Here is a 16,112-nt window from a genome sequence, read left to right as displayed (position 1 = left end):
AAGTAATGGGCATGACTTGGGCTTCTTGCCACCTCTGAGGGCTTCTGTTAACAGTTAGGTGGCTGTTTTGTGCGCTGTGTATGCTCGCATATTTAGCCCGGTGTCTCCTGGCTGGATGTCCCTATTCTATGTGAAAGCAGATTTCAGGCTCACCCTAGAGGGTCCTCCTGGTTATTAATTCCTGGACCCTCCAAAGGAGGAAATCTCCCTCAGGCCGTGACCTGTTCCTGGGCTGCCTCCGACTCTCCCCCGTTCTTCCGCTCCTTTTCTGGCTCTTGGCCACTGTCACCACGTCCTGAGAGTGCCAGCGTGCTTCCTGCTGAGGATGCTGTCCCTGGATATGCAGAGCTGCAGGTCCTGCAGGCGCCCAGAATGGCGCTGGGTGTTGAGTTGTGGACAGCGGCGGGGAGAGGGGACCTCCTCTCCAGCTCCGTGTGTCACATTGTCATGCATCCTCTGCTTTCGGAGCCTACAGGTTCTCAAAGACCCTTGGACAGTTTCATTAGACCCTGTATGGGGGCTCCAGAGGGTCTGGAGTAGGGCCAGCACATGTCGTTTCGTCCTTTTCTCCCTGTTTCTGCCCCTCCCCTGGTCAAGACTCCTCTCTGCTCCCAGTTAAAAATTACATGAATGGAGACAAATAGATGCTGATGAGGGTGGGGGTGAGGCAAGAGGGATATCTCCCTGAGCAGCAGCTAGCCTAGGAGGCTGTTCTAATAGGTTAGCGTATATTGTTTCTTAAAATAACAAATGGAGTCATATCGTACAGATCATTTAATAACTTGCTTAAATTTTTAAAATTCGCACAAGTATTACTGGAAAGATGTCCTTTTTAAAATTCACAGCACAGAATTATGTGAGGTACAAAGTGAGAAAGCAACCCTTCCCAGTCCCTTAAGCCCTATTACCATTCCTATAGGTAACCGCTGTTGTTAGTTTGGTATGTATCCTGCCAGATCTTTTCCAAATCTGTATCTATCTACTTATCTATCTATCTATCTATCTATCTATCTGTCATCTATTGGGTTATCAGAAAAGCCATGGCGTACTTTTTCTGTTTTTCATTGCAAAAATGTGTCATGACGTTTCCGACAACCCAATATGTCTTTCTCTCTATATATAATATGTATATAATGATTATATATAGAGTTCCTAAAATAATAAGATCATACGCTAGATATATTATTCTGTGACTTGTCCCCCTCAAATATATCTTGGAGAATTTTTCAGGCCAATACTTATAGATCTACCTGATTTTACAAATATTAAGTACATATACGTACTACATTTTATTTATCCATTCCCTAATTAATGGATATGTACCTTTCCACTGTATTTTTTCTCACAAACAATGTAACAACGAACACCTACTTTTGTACACCAAATTTCTGTGGGATAGATTTATAAAAGTGGGATTGCTGGTTTAGCAGGTGTGTGCGTTTACAATTTGGATAGGCCAACTGCTCTCCACGTGGACCGGGCCAGTCCACACCTGGGGGTAATGAGGTGCCTGTTTGCCAGCAGCATTGCCAACATTGGATATTGCCAATCTTTATAATTTATGCCGTAGATGAAAGGTGGAAGCACTTCCTTCCTCCAATTTGCATTTTAATAATTAGTGGAGTTGAGCCTCTCTTGTTATGTGTGTTGGTCATTTCTATTTCTTCTGGGCTGGTTGTAACTGTGCGATCATTCTCGCGTCCTTCATCTCCTGGAGATTTTGCACAAGCCTTCCTCTCATGTCACCGCGAGGCTGTCTCCGGGATCCGGAATATTTCTGTATGACTCTGCTGGTTCACAAACTGGCCTCTGTACACGGAGGGCGGCTAGAGATGGAGAAGAGAGGCCTCCTACTCCAGAGGGGCAGGTGGAACTTCCATCTGGGTCTTTTTGTGGGCGCTGCAAGACAAGGACCCGCCCGCCAGGATCTTAGTTTATAGAGAGGCCTCCGGGGGGTCAGTCACGGTCACCTTGCAAACAATCTCACCTCGGTGGCCCACAGGCTGTGTCCTTGAAAACATCTCCCACAGGGCTGGTGGGTGGAGCGGATAGTCCAAGGTCAGGGGAAGGTGAGGGAGCCTCTGACTGCGCAGGATCAGCTTCAGGGTCAATCGGGGCCACTTCCTGTTCTTGACCTCCTCCAGCTGGCTAATGTGCGCTAGTGTCCCGCCACATCCTGACCGTCTGCTCCGAGGAGAACCGTAATTCCGGGTGTCTCATGTAGCGAAACAATTACCTTTTCTTTTCTTTTCTTTTTCCCATTTATGTGGCTGTGAAGACGGCGGGACGCCTGCTACCTCTGAGAAGGAAGATGAGAAAGAAGAAACTAGGTCTCAGAAAGCCGAGTCCGTGGATAAAGAGTCAGGTGTGGTCTTGGGCGGGCACTCGGGTGGGCTGAACTGAGGGGACATCCTCCCGGAAGGAGGGCCTTGCCTCCACTCTCCGTTTCTATTTTTCACCTTTATGAGGCCGGAGACTTGGTAGGAAGTCCAGAGGTGTTGATGTAAGCAACGTTGAAAGCTGTGGAGAATTTTTATGAGTTTTATTTGAGCCAAACTGACCACATATGCCAGGGAGCAAGACCTCAAACGTTCCAGAGAATATCAGTTTTGCAGTTTCTTTTTTTTGTGCGTTTGAGACTAGGGAGGGGACCTGAGGAAGATTACAGGAGGTGGGAAAAAGCAAGGTAGGGATGGGATTACGTTCGGGATGGTTAACACATGTGCTCTCTTGAGGGTGGCCCGCACATTAGAAGGAGGGGCCTGAAGGGGGCATTTCTAAGGTGTGTTACCCTAGAGGCAGAAACAATGCACAGAGCTGGCTGGAGGGGAAGGTAAGCCTTTTACTGAAAAAGTTAGAGGCCTGGGGCATGAGCGTGAGGCCCCACCACGACCCGACCCGCCCAGTTAGGAATTTACCGTCAGCTCACCTGTGAGGTTACTTTCCATGCGGGGAACCCTTTTTTCCATGCCCACGCTTACAAAGGCACAGCCATGGGATTCAGGGCCCACTTTCTGTAGCATGACCTTATCTTAACTAATTCTACCTGCAAAAAAGATCCTATTTCCAAACGCACTCACATTCTAAGGTGCTGGGTGGGCATGAATTTGGGGGAGCAGGCACTCTTCCAGCCAGTGTGGTACATAACAAAACGCCCATTCTCGCACAGGCGGTGTCTCAGCTCAGAGAAGGCTTCCCATTGTGCGAACTGCACAGGCCATTTCTCTTGGCAAATCCGAGGCTCGAATCAAGGGTTTTACTTCTAATCAGCTGAAGGGTGTACACCAGAGAAGTGGCTGTAGATTTGGGTGTCCCATGACGCTGCTGGTCCCTGCAGGCTTTGCGCTGTTCGTCCTGTAGGGATGAAGTGGCTTTAGCTACATGCTTTGACACAGTTCTCTACCAGTTCTTAACCGGGGGTGATTTTGGCCCCTAGGAAACATTTGGTGCTGTCCAGAGACATTTTGGGCTGTCACAGCTGGAAGGTGGGTGCCACTGGTATCTTGTGGGTAGAGGCCAGGGATGGTGCTAAATGTCCTACAGTGCCCAGGACAGCCCCCATAAGCAGTAATGAGCCACCCCCAAATGTCCACAGTCTGACATTGAGAAACCCTGCCCCATACCACCCTTATCACCAGCAGGTAAACAACGCCCCACCCCTATATCCCAGGATTCACCTTCCCTTACTAAAGCAGAAGCTGTAGATTAGACACTGACTTTAACAAGCTACTGAGTATTTTGAAAATCAGAGGTGAAAAAGGATTTGGGCGATGTTCAATGTCTCCTTTAGCCACCTTTATTTTTTCAGAAGAATGTATTTTCAACCAAATTGTAATCCCCTTCCCAGTACAGACTGTGAGGAGAAGACTACAGGCTTAGAAATAAAGGCTGTCCATTCTTAATAAGGCTTGTCTGAGTTGGCTTGTGATAAGACAGATGGACATTTTCTCCAACAAAGCAAAATAGTGTTCCTTCCAAGTCAATATTTAAGGGTATGTTTTTCTTTTCTTTTTATCGTGGTAAAATATACATCACCTGAAACTTGTGATTTCAACCACTTCTAAGCATACATATAATTATAATTTAAGTCAAGCCTACAATAGGATTCATTTGTAAAAAATGTAAGTGCAGCTTTTTGATAACATGCCTATTGAACGAAATACGCTTTTGTACAAAATGCACGTCTGGTCTTGATGGGAGGAAGCCCAATTTTCTGATCAGTTCATCTTGCTCATTAAATAATGTTTTGCAGTTAAGAGTGTGTGGCTGAGGAACAATTCCATTGGCACAGAGAATGAAGAAGTGAACAAAGAGCATTTAGAAAGCCTACCTGCCAAGGTACGTGTGGCTTTCTCCTTCTTGGGGGTGGGGGTGGGGGTGGTAATTGGAATTTTGTGCCTTCTGATGAGCCTGGGTAACTGACAGTTCATACAAGGAACGTGCCCTATTGGAATGGAGTTGGTAGAATCCTGTGTTGGGAGTCCCTGAGACCACCCTCAGGTTGAATGATTCGCTGGAATGACTCACAGGACCCAGAAAAGCTTTTATACCGGTGGTTATAGTTTATTTCAGTAAAAGGATGCAGATTAGAATCAACAGAGAAAAAGGCACGTAGGGCAGAGACCAGCAGAAAACAGGCGCCAGCTTCCCGTTGTCCTCTCCCAGTGGGGTGGGGACACGGACAGCGCTAATTCTTCCGGCAGCTACGTGTGACAACGCGTATGAAGTTCTGTCAGTCAGGGAAGTTCACCTGAGCCTTGGTGTCCAGGGTTTATATTGGGTGCCAGTCACACAGGCATGAAGTGCCCACATGCCTGACCTTAGCTGCTCAGTCCCCAGCGCCCCCAGAGGTCAGACTGATACAGTGTGGCCCAGGGCCCCAGGCAAACACATACAGCCATTCACCATAAATCACTTTGGTAGTGCAAACTATTCGGCTTGAGCAACCAAAGTCCCCAGGTGTAGAGAGGCACTCAGATCAGACAGGATATTCCAGAAACTTAGAGGGTATCACCCAGCGGCTGGTTCAGGGCCAGTTTGGAAAACTTTGGAACATACAGGGTTTGGACAACCCGGGCCTGCTGAGTTAACCCTTTCCTGCACAAACCCCAGGGGCGGACCTCAAAGCTAGGATGCGAGCTTTCAGCCTGGTCTGTGTTCAGTGAAATTACACTTAACTGCTTTGTGGCTATGGCCAGCCCCCAAACCAAATTCAAGCCTGGTTTGCTGCAATTGTAGCCTAGATAAAGCTTGCTCTTGTCTTCCTCTAGGTCAGTATATTCAAGTGTGGCTGCGTTGGGCGGTTAACAGAGTTAGGCTTAGCATTCAGAGGCTGGGTGCATTTTAGCTCACGTGTGTGACCCGCTGGCACCCGCTGTACAGCTGCGGCTGCGTTGTCAGGACGTGAGATCAGCCTCCATTGTGAGGAGAGCGCGGTGTACCTGAACATCATGCTGTTTGGGTGAATGGATATGTCTCAGTGTGACGGGTTTTGTTCCCCACGTTTCAGAAAATGGTTAAGCGCATCGTGGACAAGATGCAGCTCCACGTGCTTTGTACTCCTGTCCCTGAGCAGTTTCTGGACCAGAATGTGGTGTTTTTTCTCAGAAATACGAAAGGTATGTTTCCTCTGTGTGTGTGTGTGTGTGTGTGTGTGTGTGCACACACAGGCCTGTGTAGATGTATGCAATTCTTTTTTTAAGTGGTGAAAAAGTTTATTAGAAGAGATAGTACACTTCAAAGAATTAGGAGCGGGCCGAGTACAAAGAAAAGGTGGGTCAAGGCCAGATTTTTAATTTTTATATTTTCTTGAGAGTATAACTTTTTTTTTTTAACTTTATTGGGGAACAGTGTGTTTTTCCAGGACCCATCAGCTCCAAGTCAAGTTGTTGTCTTCAATCTAGTTGTGGAGGACACAGTTCACCGGCCCATGTGGGAATCGAACCTGCAACCTTGGTGTTATGAGCCTGCACTCTTAACCATCTGAGCTAATTGGCTGCCTGGAGAATATAACTTTTTTTTTTCTTTTTAAAGATTTTTATTGGGCAATTGGGGGGATGGGAACAGCGCTGGGGGTAGGCTTTGCTGGGGAAGGGAAGCCAGGCAAAGCGAGGAGCCCCGCAAATGTTTCTGGGAGACCCAAATTGTTTCTATCCTTGACAGCTGCAGACATTCCCACCAGGTCGGCTTCTATGTGTAGTTCTTGGGCGCTGCTCGTGCGAACCTGGGAACCGCAGTGTGTCTGTGTTTATTTCAGCTTCTTCCAGGTCCCGGGATTCGTTTGAATAGGAATTAGCATGTATTCCGAGTCTGTGGCTGAAACGTTCCTTTGTAGCTACTCGGGAGGAAGGAGCTGAGGCCTGTCCACTTGGAAATGTTAACCATTTGCCACTTCCCCACCCATCTTACCCTCTGAATCTGTCCCACGTAGAAACCATCTCGGAAGCCAGCGACATGAAGGAAGCGATGGAAATTATGCCCGAAACACTGGAGTACGGGATTATAAATGCGAATGTGCTTCATTTTCTGAAGGGTATGATATGTCAGGTAAGTATGGACACAGGGAGAAATCACAGCGTTTTTAGGATTAAAGCCACTTGATGCACTTATTCCACAAATAGGTAGTCAGCAGCTCTTACGTTCCAGGCGCTGTCATTATAGTTGTACCTCCCATTATAAAATATTCAAAGCCAGAAGTAAGTTAAGTGCATGAATTATTGAACATGACATTGTGTGATTTGTTTCATAAACTTGGCATTTCAGGTTTTCTTGCCAGCTTTGTCCTTTAATCAGCACAAGGATGCAGCCACGGCATTCACACCCGGAGAAGTCTCTGGCTCTTTTGACCTTGCAATGGACCACCTACCTAACTTGCCTGGGGAAGCAGTAGAATATCATAGCATTCAGTTAATACGGGATGAATTTTTAATGAACATCCAGAAATTTGCAAGTAATATTCAAAGAACAATGCAACAACTTGAAGGTAAGGCTTCATTCTTCCCCTCTTTAGTTAAGCATGGTGCATCTACTTTAAGAAGACAATTTAAGAGTCCGGGAGCTTTTTTGTTTTAATTTACGATCATTCTTATTTACCTGCTCCCAATATGAAAGACACTGAACTGGTCATTGTAAGAGACACAAAGAGAAATGACGAATGCTTGTTCTCAGGGGTCTTATAATCTGATGCGAAAGAACTATGGCAGAATTAAGGAGCTTGAGAAAGATATTGGGGCTGATAGGGTTTGGAAGAAGGCGACCATGTTGGAGAATTGGTGGTGGTGGGGAAATCAAAGGAGACTTCCTGAAGGAGGCGGCATTTGACCTTATCTGAAATGACAAGCAAGGCTTTAAACTTTAGTAGGTAGAGTTGGTGAGCAAGCACATTTCAGGCAGGGAGAATGGCCTGAAGAAGTGAATGGAGTGGGGTTTCTGTGAACAAGAAGAGATTGAGAGCTGGGTTCTAGCTTAGTTATCCTTGTGTCCACAACTCAGGGCCCCACACATGGGGGGGCCGGCAGCAGCCACTGTTGGGCGGAGCTGTTCTGCCCTTCACTGGATGGGGTGGGTGGCAGGCAGGATTCCCAGAGCCTGGGTGGATAGGAGAGTGTGTGTCATGAGTGGAGAACAGGGAGGTCTAGAGGCTGGCTTAGTGAGGGTCATGAGTCCCATTTGGTGGTTATACCTATTTTTAGAGTTCCACATTGTGAAAAGCTGGCAGAGCGCTTATCTGCGAGGGCTGTTAGGGTCCGTAGGATGGCGCTGCTATTCTAGGAGAATTAACTTTTTCCCCCTTTAAAGTCAAATTTAACACACCTCACTTTGTAGGAATTTTCTCTGTTGGAAATGAGAAGACTAGCAATACTTGTAGAGGTCCAGACTTGCTAAGGAGATGCTTTTACAGGCTTCTATTTTAGAGTGTTTTCTTTTTTTTAACGCCCAGAAGTGCAGTTTCTCCCTTGGCACCCCTCTCTATCTCCTTCACTGTCTTGCGCGTTTCTCTTTGTGTCTGTCTACCCCTTTTCGCACTCTCCTTGAGTTGGTATAAAATATCAGAAATGTGAAAAATTATTTCTTGTAAGCTTACATATGCTTTATGTGTCTTGTTTTTGATGTAAAAGTAGATGAGTGGACATATGTTTTTTACATAAAATACTGGCAGGAAATGCACTAAAATGTTATTGGTGATTATCACTGACTAGGCTATGAAAATAAGATGGTTTTTATTTTTATTTTTTAATTTTTCTACAACAAGCACATACTATTTGAAACACCAGAAAAGCAGATGAATTTATATGCTACACTTGATCTTAGCCAAAAGGCCGAGAAGCGATGAATTTTTATATTCTATAATGGGTCAACATCCAACCCGATGCCTGTTTTTGTGTGGCCCGTGGGTTAAGAATAGCATTTACGGTTTTAAATGGTTAGATTTTTAAACGGCTCTGTAAGGACCTACATTCTATCTTCAATTTTGTTTCTTGGCCTGCAAAGCTTAAAATATTAACTGCCTGGAGCTTTAAGAGAGTGTTTGCAAAACCCTATTGTATAATATCATTTCAGGGAAGAAATTTGTTTTTATTTATAGGACATTTACAAATAGCTTTTGGTAAGCTATTGGCTGTCAATTGAATACTCTTTTACCCTTTTCTTTAAGAAAAAGCATGAGATCATAAATGTCAGGTATTCTGTCACAGAGTGAGTTTTTAATATATGAGTATACTTATAGCTTATAGCTAATTAACATATTAATTAATATGCTTACGTTAAATATGTTAATAAATATGTACATATTATAGTTTCTTAAAGTAATACGTACATAAGTTTTAACAAAATTAAATAGTGCTAACAGATGCGAATGAGTTGAAAAACTGACCCTGCGTCATTTTCCCTGTCCATCAGTTCTGCTTCCTCGTGGCGATTTCTTTAATTCTTTAGCTGTTTCTGTTGATAGTTACTGCTGTATCTCCAAAGTATGTGCTGACACTGCTGTTTCTGCTTAACTGTAGACGTTAGTATTATTTCCTGGCATGACAAGGAACAGTTTATCTGAATTTCTGGCCTTGGGCATGGCATCCTTCATAGTTGCTTTATTTCTTCTTATTAAATAGTAAACCGTATTTTATATTATTACGACTATGGGAATATTGTTTACTGCACATCAGAGTCGTGTACTTCGATAATCTTTCTTTTTTTTAAATTAAATTTTATTGGGGTGACAATGGTTAGTAAAGTTACATAGGTTTCAGGTGTACGATTCTGTAATATGTCATCTATATGTCACATTGTGTGTTCACCACCCAGAGTCAGTTCTGTTTCCATCACCATATATTTAATCTTTCCTTTCTTGTACAGCCTTTCCCTTCCACCTCCAACATTCCCAATTGCCATCTTTTCCTTAAAACAGTGTATAAGAATATCTTGTACAGCCCTCTTTGTTTTTACAAAAACCCTCATTTTATTCGGTGCCCTCCTTGCCGCTGTCCCGTGACCCTTGTTGCCATGTGGGCTGCTGCTGTCTCAGCATGTTGCACAGCTGTCATCGCAGATGCATTGTTTCCTTTTTCTTCTCTTTTTTTTAATATTAAAATAAAAAAGTTTATTGTGCAACTAATCGTTGCAACCCTTAATAGGAACTGGGTCCTGCGATAGCTGCCCGCTTGGGGTTAGGTGTTGTTCCTTCACAGAATCCATGCCTGAACCTGCGGTATACAATTTTTAGGTGCCTCATTCGACTAGTCCTGGTCGTATTTTGTCTTTTAGCTTTAGCACTTCAGTTATACTTTTTCTTCTGCTTGGCAGTAGCCACATTTGCCACAGGTAGACTTCTGAAGGTGGTAGGCCTTAGAGCCACAGCTGCGGCATACCGTGCGCGTCTTTATTGCAACGCTTTCCAAATGATGACGTTCCCTTTGTCATCGCTTGCCTGCAGCCAAGACCAAAGAGGCTGGAAGAGCAGTGTTTCCTTTTTCCGTAGTTTGGTTTTACTCCCTCATTGTGCAGGAATACGTCCTGAAGTAACTTCCTAAGAAAAGGTGTGCAGGAAATGATTTTATGAGAGCTTGCACGTCTGAAAATGACGTTATTTTATCTTCACAGTTAGTCAATAATTTGTCAGGGCGTGGAAGTCTAAGTTGAAATTTTCAGCACAGAATTTTGGATACCGTTTTCTTCATTGTTTTCCAGCATTCAGTGTTCCTGGTGAGAGATTCGATGCTCTTCCTTTCCAGTTCCTCTTTATATAAAATTTTAGGATCATCTCTTTATCCCTAGTGTTTTGAAATGTCATGATGATGGGCCTGTGTATGAGTCATTTTGCTATGCACTCTGTATTTTCAGTCGGAAGACCTAGACTTTCAGTGTGAAACATTTTCCTGGTAATCTGTCACTATTGGTCTCTGCTCTCTCGGTAACGTTCCTGTTGGATGAATGCTGTTGATTCTGTGTCTGACTTTTTTCCTTGTATTTCCTGTCTCTCTCTGTTTGTATTCTATTTTCCTGAAGAGCTCCTCAACTTTTATCTTCCCAACCTTTGATTGAATTTTTTGCATTAGCTATCATATTTTTAATTTTAACATCTCTTACTCTGATTTGTACCTTTTGCATAGCATCCTGCTCTTGTTTGATGGATGACAGACATATTGTCTCAAATCTCTGAGACAATAGTTGGGATTTAAAACATTGTTTTCTTTCTTTCTTTTTTTTTTTTTTAACATTATCTCAATGTCCTCTGAGGTCACTGTTTCCGATTTATCTTGGACTGTGTCTCATGTTGGAGGTTTTTTTCAAATATCTGTTGAGTTGTTCTGGTTAGTTGTTCAATTTTTAAGTGGAAGTCACTAGTTTGTAAATTCAGGAACATCTTAAATAACTAAATCATTTTGATCGCGCTTAACACTGGAACAATGATCTAATTCTCTAAAATGTTTTAGCTATAGTCTAAGGAGAGAGAATGAGATACAGACGGATTGGGACAGGGGATGTATCAGACCTTATCATACTGATGTGTGGAGAGAAGAGCCAGCTGACTAGCTTGAATATTATTGTATGTCGTCATTTTCCCCCAAACTGGTGGTCGACTGAGCCATTTTATTCCACTAGGCGAGATCAAGTTAGAATTGCCAAGCATCAGTGTGGAGGGAGAGGTGTCTGAGCTCGCAGCTGACCCGGAAACTGTGGAAATCTTGGAGCAATGTGTGATCAACTGGCTGAATCAGATATCCACGGCTGTTGAGGACCAGCTGAAAAAGACACCTCAGGTAACTTGTGCACTATTTCCGAAGATCCCTGATACATTTCACGCTCGCCTCCCCGAGCAAGAGACAGGAGTCTGCGGATCTGTGTGGTCTAGCCTCTTTTCTTACTGTTTTGTGACCTCCTTAAAAGATAAAAATTAACATACCGAAGGTTTCCTTCTTGGGCTTTCTGATGTTAGAGTGCTACCAGATTACTTTCTGAGTGGATAAAGATAATACTGTGTGTCAGTCAGGATGCTTAGGCTGCCCCAAAACAAGAACCCCAACTCACCGGGTAAATAAGGAGGAACCTGTTGGCTCATATAACTGAAAAGTCCAGAGGCATGGCTGGGTTCAGGTACAGTTTGATCAAGACCCGGCTGTGTTTCTCTGTGAATCTCTCTGTTTCATCCTTTTCTCTCTGGTGGGGATGGGGGGAGCTTCCTCTTCAGGCTGGCTTCCTTCATGGTAGCAACTTGTAGCAGTTTCTGGCCCCACATCCCCACATTGTCCAGAGAAAGACAAAAGTGTCCTTGTCTAGCACTCCCAGCTGAAGGCCTGAGGTTCACACCTGAGGTTCACTCTGATCCTGGGTCAAGTGTCCACCCCTGAAGTCCTTGTGCAGACTGGCCCCAAATGGGGCATTTGGGAAGAGAGGACTGGATGCTAGAGAAACAGCCATAAGTGTCCACTTCATAATAATGGTGACAGTTGTTTGTGTGTGCGTGTCACCCCTCAGGGTAATGGTCCTCTGGCCGAAATTGAATTCTGGAGGGAAAGAAATGCAACTCTGAGTGCACTCCATGAACAAACAAAGCTTCCAGTAGTCAGAAAAGTCTTGGATGTGATCAAGGAATCTGATTCTATGCTTGTGGCTAACCTGCAGCCCGTCTTAACTGAGTTATTCAAATTCCACATGGAGGCCTCTGACAATGTGCGGTTTCTCTCCACCGTGGAACGTCATTTCAAGGTATGCTGGGCGCACTGCACCTTGGAACGTCAACTCTGTAGATTAGACCTCACACGGGTTTATTTTCCTTTTGTTTATTCAGCACTTAAAAAATTGTGGTAATATATATATATATATATATATATATATATATATAACATAATATTTATGATTTTAGCCACTTGTAAGCGTATAGTTCAGTGGTATTAAATACGTACACATGCTGTGTACCCATCATCACTATCTGTATCCAAAACCCACCCATCATCCCCAACCGACTGTACCCCTTAAACAATAACTCCCCCTCTCCCCCCCAGTCCCTGGTAACATCTATTCTGATTTCTGCCTCTATGCCTTGCCTACTCTGGGTATTTTATATGAGTGCGATCATACAATATTTGGTTTATTTCACCTAGTATCATGTTTTCAAGGTTCATTCATGTTGTAGCATGTGTCAGAATTTCATTGCTTTTTAAGGCTCAGTAATGCTCCATTGTATGTATAGGCCACATTTTGTTTATCCATCATCTCTTGATGGTCACGGGTCATTTCCACCTGTTGGCTATGATGCATCACGCCATCGTGAACATGGGTGTACAATCTGTTTGAATCTTGCTTTCAATTATTTTGGATATATTCCTAGGAGTAGAGTTACTGGGTCCTCTGGTAAGTCTGTGTTTAATTGTTTGAGGTGTCACAGACTGTTTTCACTAGTGACTGTACCATTTTATAGTCCCACGAGTGTAATTTTCTGTTTTGGGTTTCTTTCCCCTCTGAATTTATCACACCCAATATTCCGAGGCCAGGAATCATCATTCTTGTCCCAAGAAGGCCGGTAAAAGTCCTGTTTGTGTGGCTGAGAGGATGCTGTGTGTGTGTGGAGCACTGTGTATGTATTGGAACAGGCCTGGGCCCTGGAGTGTCCACCCCAGATCTGCGCATGCAGCCCGTCAGCCTGCCTCCTCTCTGGAGAATAGGCACAAGGAGAAAACTTACTTTATGCAGTTGCCGGAAGTTTCGAATGAGCTGATGCATGCAGAGGACTTAGCATGTCAGGAGCAGTAGCAGGAAAGCAACTGAGGCGAGTACAGCTGTACACGTGTACAAGTGTGAATACACACGTGCACACACATACGCAGACACACGTGTGGTCCTGTGTAAGCGATGCAACAGCTGAGCGAGTCCGAGGGCTTGAGCCACCACGCTGATGTTAGTGACAGCAGCGTCTCCTTCTCTGGCTTGTTTATCTTCTCTGCAGAATGAGTGTTTGTAAAGGTGAGTGGGAGCGAAGCTTCCATCACTCACGTACCACTTCTGTGATGTTTGCCATCCCTGCGTACACCAGTATCTTACTTTTCTTTAAGTGGGGTGTGTGTGTGTGTGTGTGTGTGTGTGTGTGTGTGTGTGTGTGTAATTTAGCCTCATCTTAAAACAATAATACCTATGCTATCATGGGTTTGATATACCAGTTATATAGGTTTTTCTAATATACATTAAAAGAAGTATATCTTTTTAAAAGTTCTGAATGCTTTCAAAATCATTTCACATCCTGCCGGGATACACACCCTGGAAAACAGTAGCTAAGGTCACTTTGAGAGCAGCAGCTCCGATTCATTTAGGGCATTCTTGCCACTAAATATAGTACATTTATATATGCATATATTATGTGTACACACATACTTTACATGCACTTCTGCAAATTGCTTTTTTTTGCTTTAATTGTAAATTTTGTCTGTTTTTCCATGACAGTGCATACAGACCTATTTCAAACTTCTTTTGTTTGTTAAACACTTTCTTTATAATAAGTACCTTTTTTTTTTTTGGTATTAAGAAGACTGAAATTTCCTGCACACTATTGCTTTACTAAAACTCTTTGACTGCACTGTACACCTGAAGCTGATGTTGTATAATATTGTATGTCAACTATAAGTGACTATATATATATAGTCATGGGACGTGGAGTATAGTGTGGGAGTGGAGTCAAGGGTTTTGTAATAGATATGTATGATATTGGGGGGAAGTGGGGCAGCGATTGAGGGAGAGAGATTGTCACCTCGAGGGGTAAAAAGTATAACTATTGCACTGTGTTGTACAGCTGAAACTAATTCTAAAAAACATGTATTTCACAATAAAAAAAAAAAAAAGAATGGGCTGGGAGCCAGAGGTATGGAGCCAGGTGAGCAGAACTATAACCAATAAAGAATGGAATCTGAAAAAACAACAACAAAAAACTCTTTGAGCCCAGAGTTAAGGTTGCTTTAATCTCAATCTCTCTTCCCTCTCCCCCCTCCCTTCTCCCCTCTCCCTCCTCCCCCTCTGGCACATGTCTCCGGTTAGAACATAACACACGGATCTAGCTTCCACGTTGTCCTGGAGACCATCCCCTCCATGATGAGCGCGCTGAGGATGGTGTGGATCATCTCGCGACACTACAACAAAGACGAGAGGATGATCCCGCTCATGGAGCGCATCGCCTGGGAGATCGCCGAGCGGGTCTGCAGAGTGGTGAACCTGCGGACCTTGTTCAGGTAAGAAGCAACTGACGCTCTTCCCCTCTTAAGATCTTAGACGGCTTTATTGAAACACGATTCACACCGCGTACAGTTCCCCCGTTTAAAACGTACAATTCCGTGTTTTTTAGTGTGTTCACAGAGTTGGGCATCCATCGCCGTGACCGATTTTGAGATACTGTCTTCATCTCAAAAAGAGACCTTGTGCCCTTTAGCTGTACCCCCACTTCCCCCCACCCCAGCTTTCCTAGTCCTGGGCAACCATTCATCTGCTTTCTGTGTCTGTGGATTTCCCTGTTCTGAACATTCATACAAATGGAATCCTAACAACACGTGGCCTTTTGTGTCTGGCTTCTTTCAGCATCATGTATCTAAGGCTCTTACTGAGTGTCAGTGCTTCGTCCCTTTTTATGGCCACATAGTACTCCATCGTGTGCATAGGCAGGTGTCATTTTAACCAGAACCTTCCTCCTTAGTCATCCCTGGAGAGACCGAGGCACAGGGTCAGAGGATCCTCAGTCCTGGACCCCAGACCCCCTCAGGGGGAACAGCCTCTAAGGATCAAATGTTGAAGGAGACACAGACCTTTTATCACTTTAATTAAAAAAAAAAAAGTCTCTATAGGTGACAAAAGTATCAAAATCTTGGTATTATCATTTTGCCCCGGTGTCGCAGCCCCCACTGTTGACTCCTGGCCCGGGCCCCAAGGCCACCTGACCCCCTTCACGTTCACAGAGGAAGCTTTCAGGGTGAGCCTCAGCTTTGCACACTGGGCGGGCAGCTGCCTCGAAGGTCAGCCCGGGCTGCGGCTTGGAATTCCGGCTGTGCCCTTGCAAATGGATGGAGCAGCAGCTTGCTGTGTAAGCTCCTCGTGGTGAGGCCGTGAAACCAGGCAGGCCCTGCTCCTCCACGAGATTTCTCCCCTTAGGGCCCTGCTCCCCTGGGGACCGTGGCGCAGACCCACCCAGCTCCCCGTTCCCTCCCATCACCCAATCTCTGCTTCACAGGGAAAACCGAGCGAGTGCCCAGCACAAAACCTTGGAGGCCAAGAACACCCTCACCATGTGGAAAAAGGCCTATTTTGACACCAGGGCCAAAATCGAGGCCTCGGGGAGAGAAGCCCGGTGGGAGTTTGACCGAAAACGGCTGTTTCAGAGGACGGATTACATGGCCATCATCTGCCAGGACCTTTACGACGTCCTGCAGGTAGGGAGGCCAGAGCACTCGTTCTTTAATGCACGGGAAGGTGGTGGGAGCCGGGACTTGCCCAACAGAAAGCAGTTTGGCTTCTAATATTGATATCCATTTGTTTGGGGAATTGCTTTGCCTATAAACTCACAACTGATAAGGCAGGCTGTTGCAGGATGATGGGGGAGGAGGGAGAGAATAATCCAAGGATCCTGCTGAAGGGCAAAGGGCGCA

The 16,112-nt window shown here is 44.7% G+C and overlaps 1 protein-coding gene and 1 pseudogene across 1 annotated transcript in view; one reads left to right on the top strand and one right to left on the bottom strand.

Annotated features, from left to right (window-relative positions):
* Positions 1-16,112, top strand: part of DNAH10 (dynein axonemal heavy chain 10) — a 122,719-nt gene that overhangs the window by 1,759 nt on the left and 104,848 nt on the right. The window contains exons 2-10 of the mRNA XM_019648882.1: positions 2,279-2,365; positions 4,253-4,338; positions 5,510-5,618; positions 6,431-6,546; positions 6,763-6,982; positions 11,098-11,255; positions 11,971-12,201; positions 14,518-14,708; positions 15,698-15,896. Coding sequence (XP_019504427.1) covers positions 2,279-2,365; positions 4,253-4,338; positions 5,510-5,618; positions 6,431-6,546; positions 6,763-6,982; positions 11,098-11,255; positions 11,971-12,201; positions 14,518-14,708; positions 15,698-15,896 — 1,397 coding nt within the window. The remainder of the gene's footprint in view (positions 1-2,278; positions 2,366-4,252; positions 4,339-5,509; positions 5,619-6,430; positions 6,547-6,762; positions 6,983-11,097; positions 11,256-11,970; positions 12,202-14,517; positions 14,709-15,697; positions 15,897-16,112) is intronic.
* Positions 9,623-9,915, bottom strand: LOC109386026 (60S ribosomal protein L37 pseudogene; annotated as a pseudogene).

The sequence above is a fragment of the Hipposideros armiger genome, unplaced genomic scaffold (assembly GCF_001890085.2).
Source record: "Hipposideros armiger isolate ML-2016 unplaced genomic scaffold, ASM189008v1 scaffold_128, whole genome shotgun sequence".
Lineage (NCBI taxonomy): Eukaryota > Metazoa > Chordata > Mammalia > Chiroptera > Hipposideridae > Hipposideros > Hipposideros armiger.
Note: the sequence above shows the minus strand (reverse complement) of the source record. Positions and strands in the feature narration are given on the sequence as shown.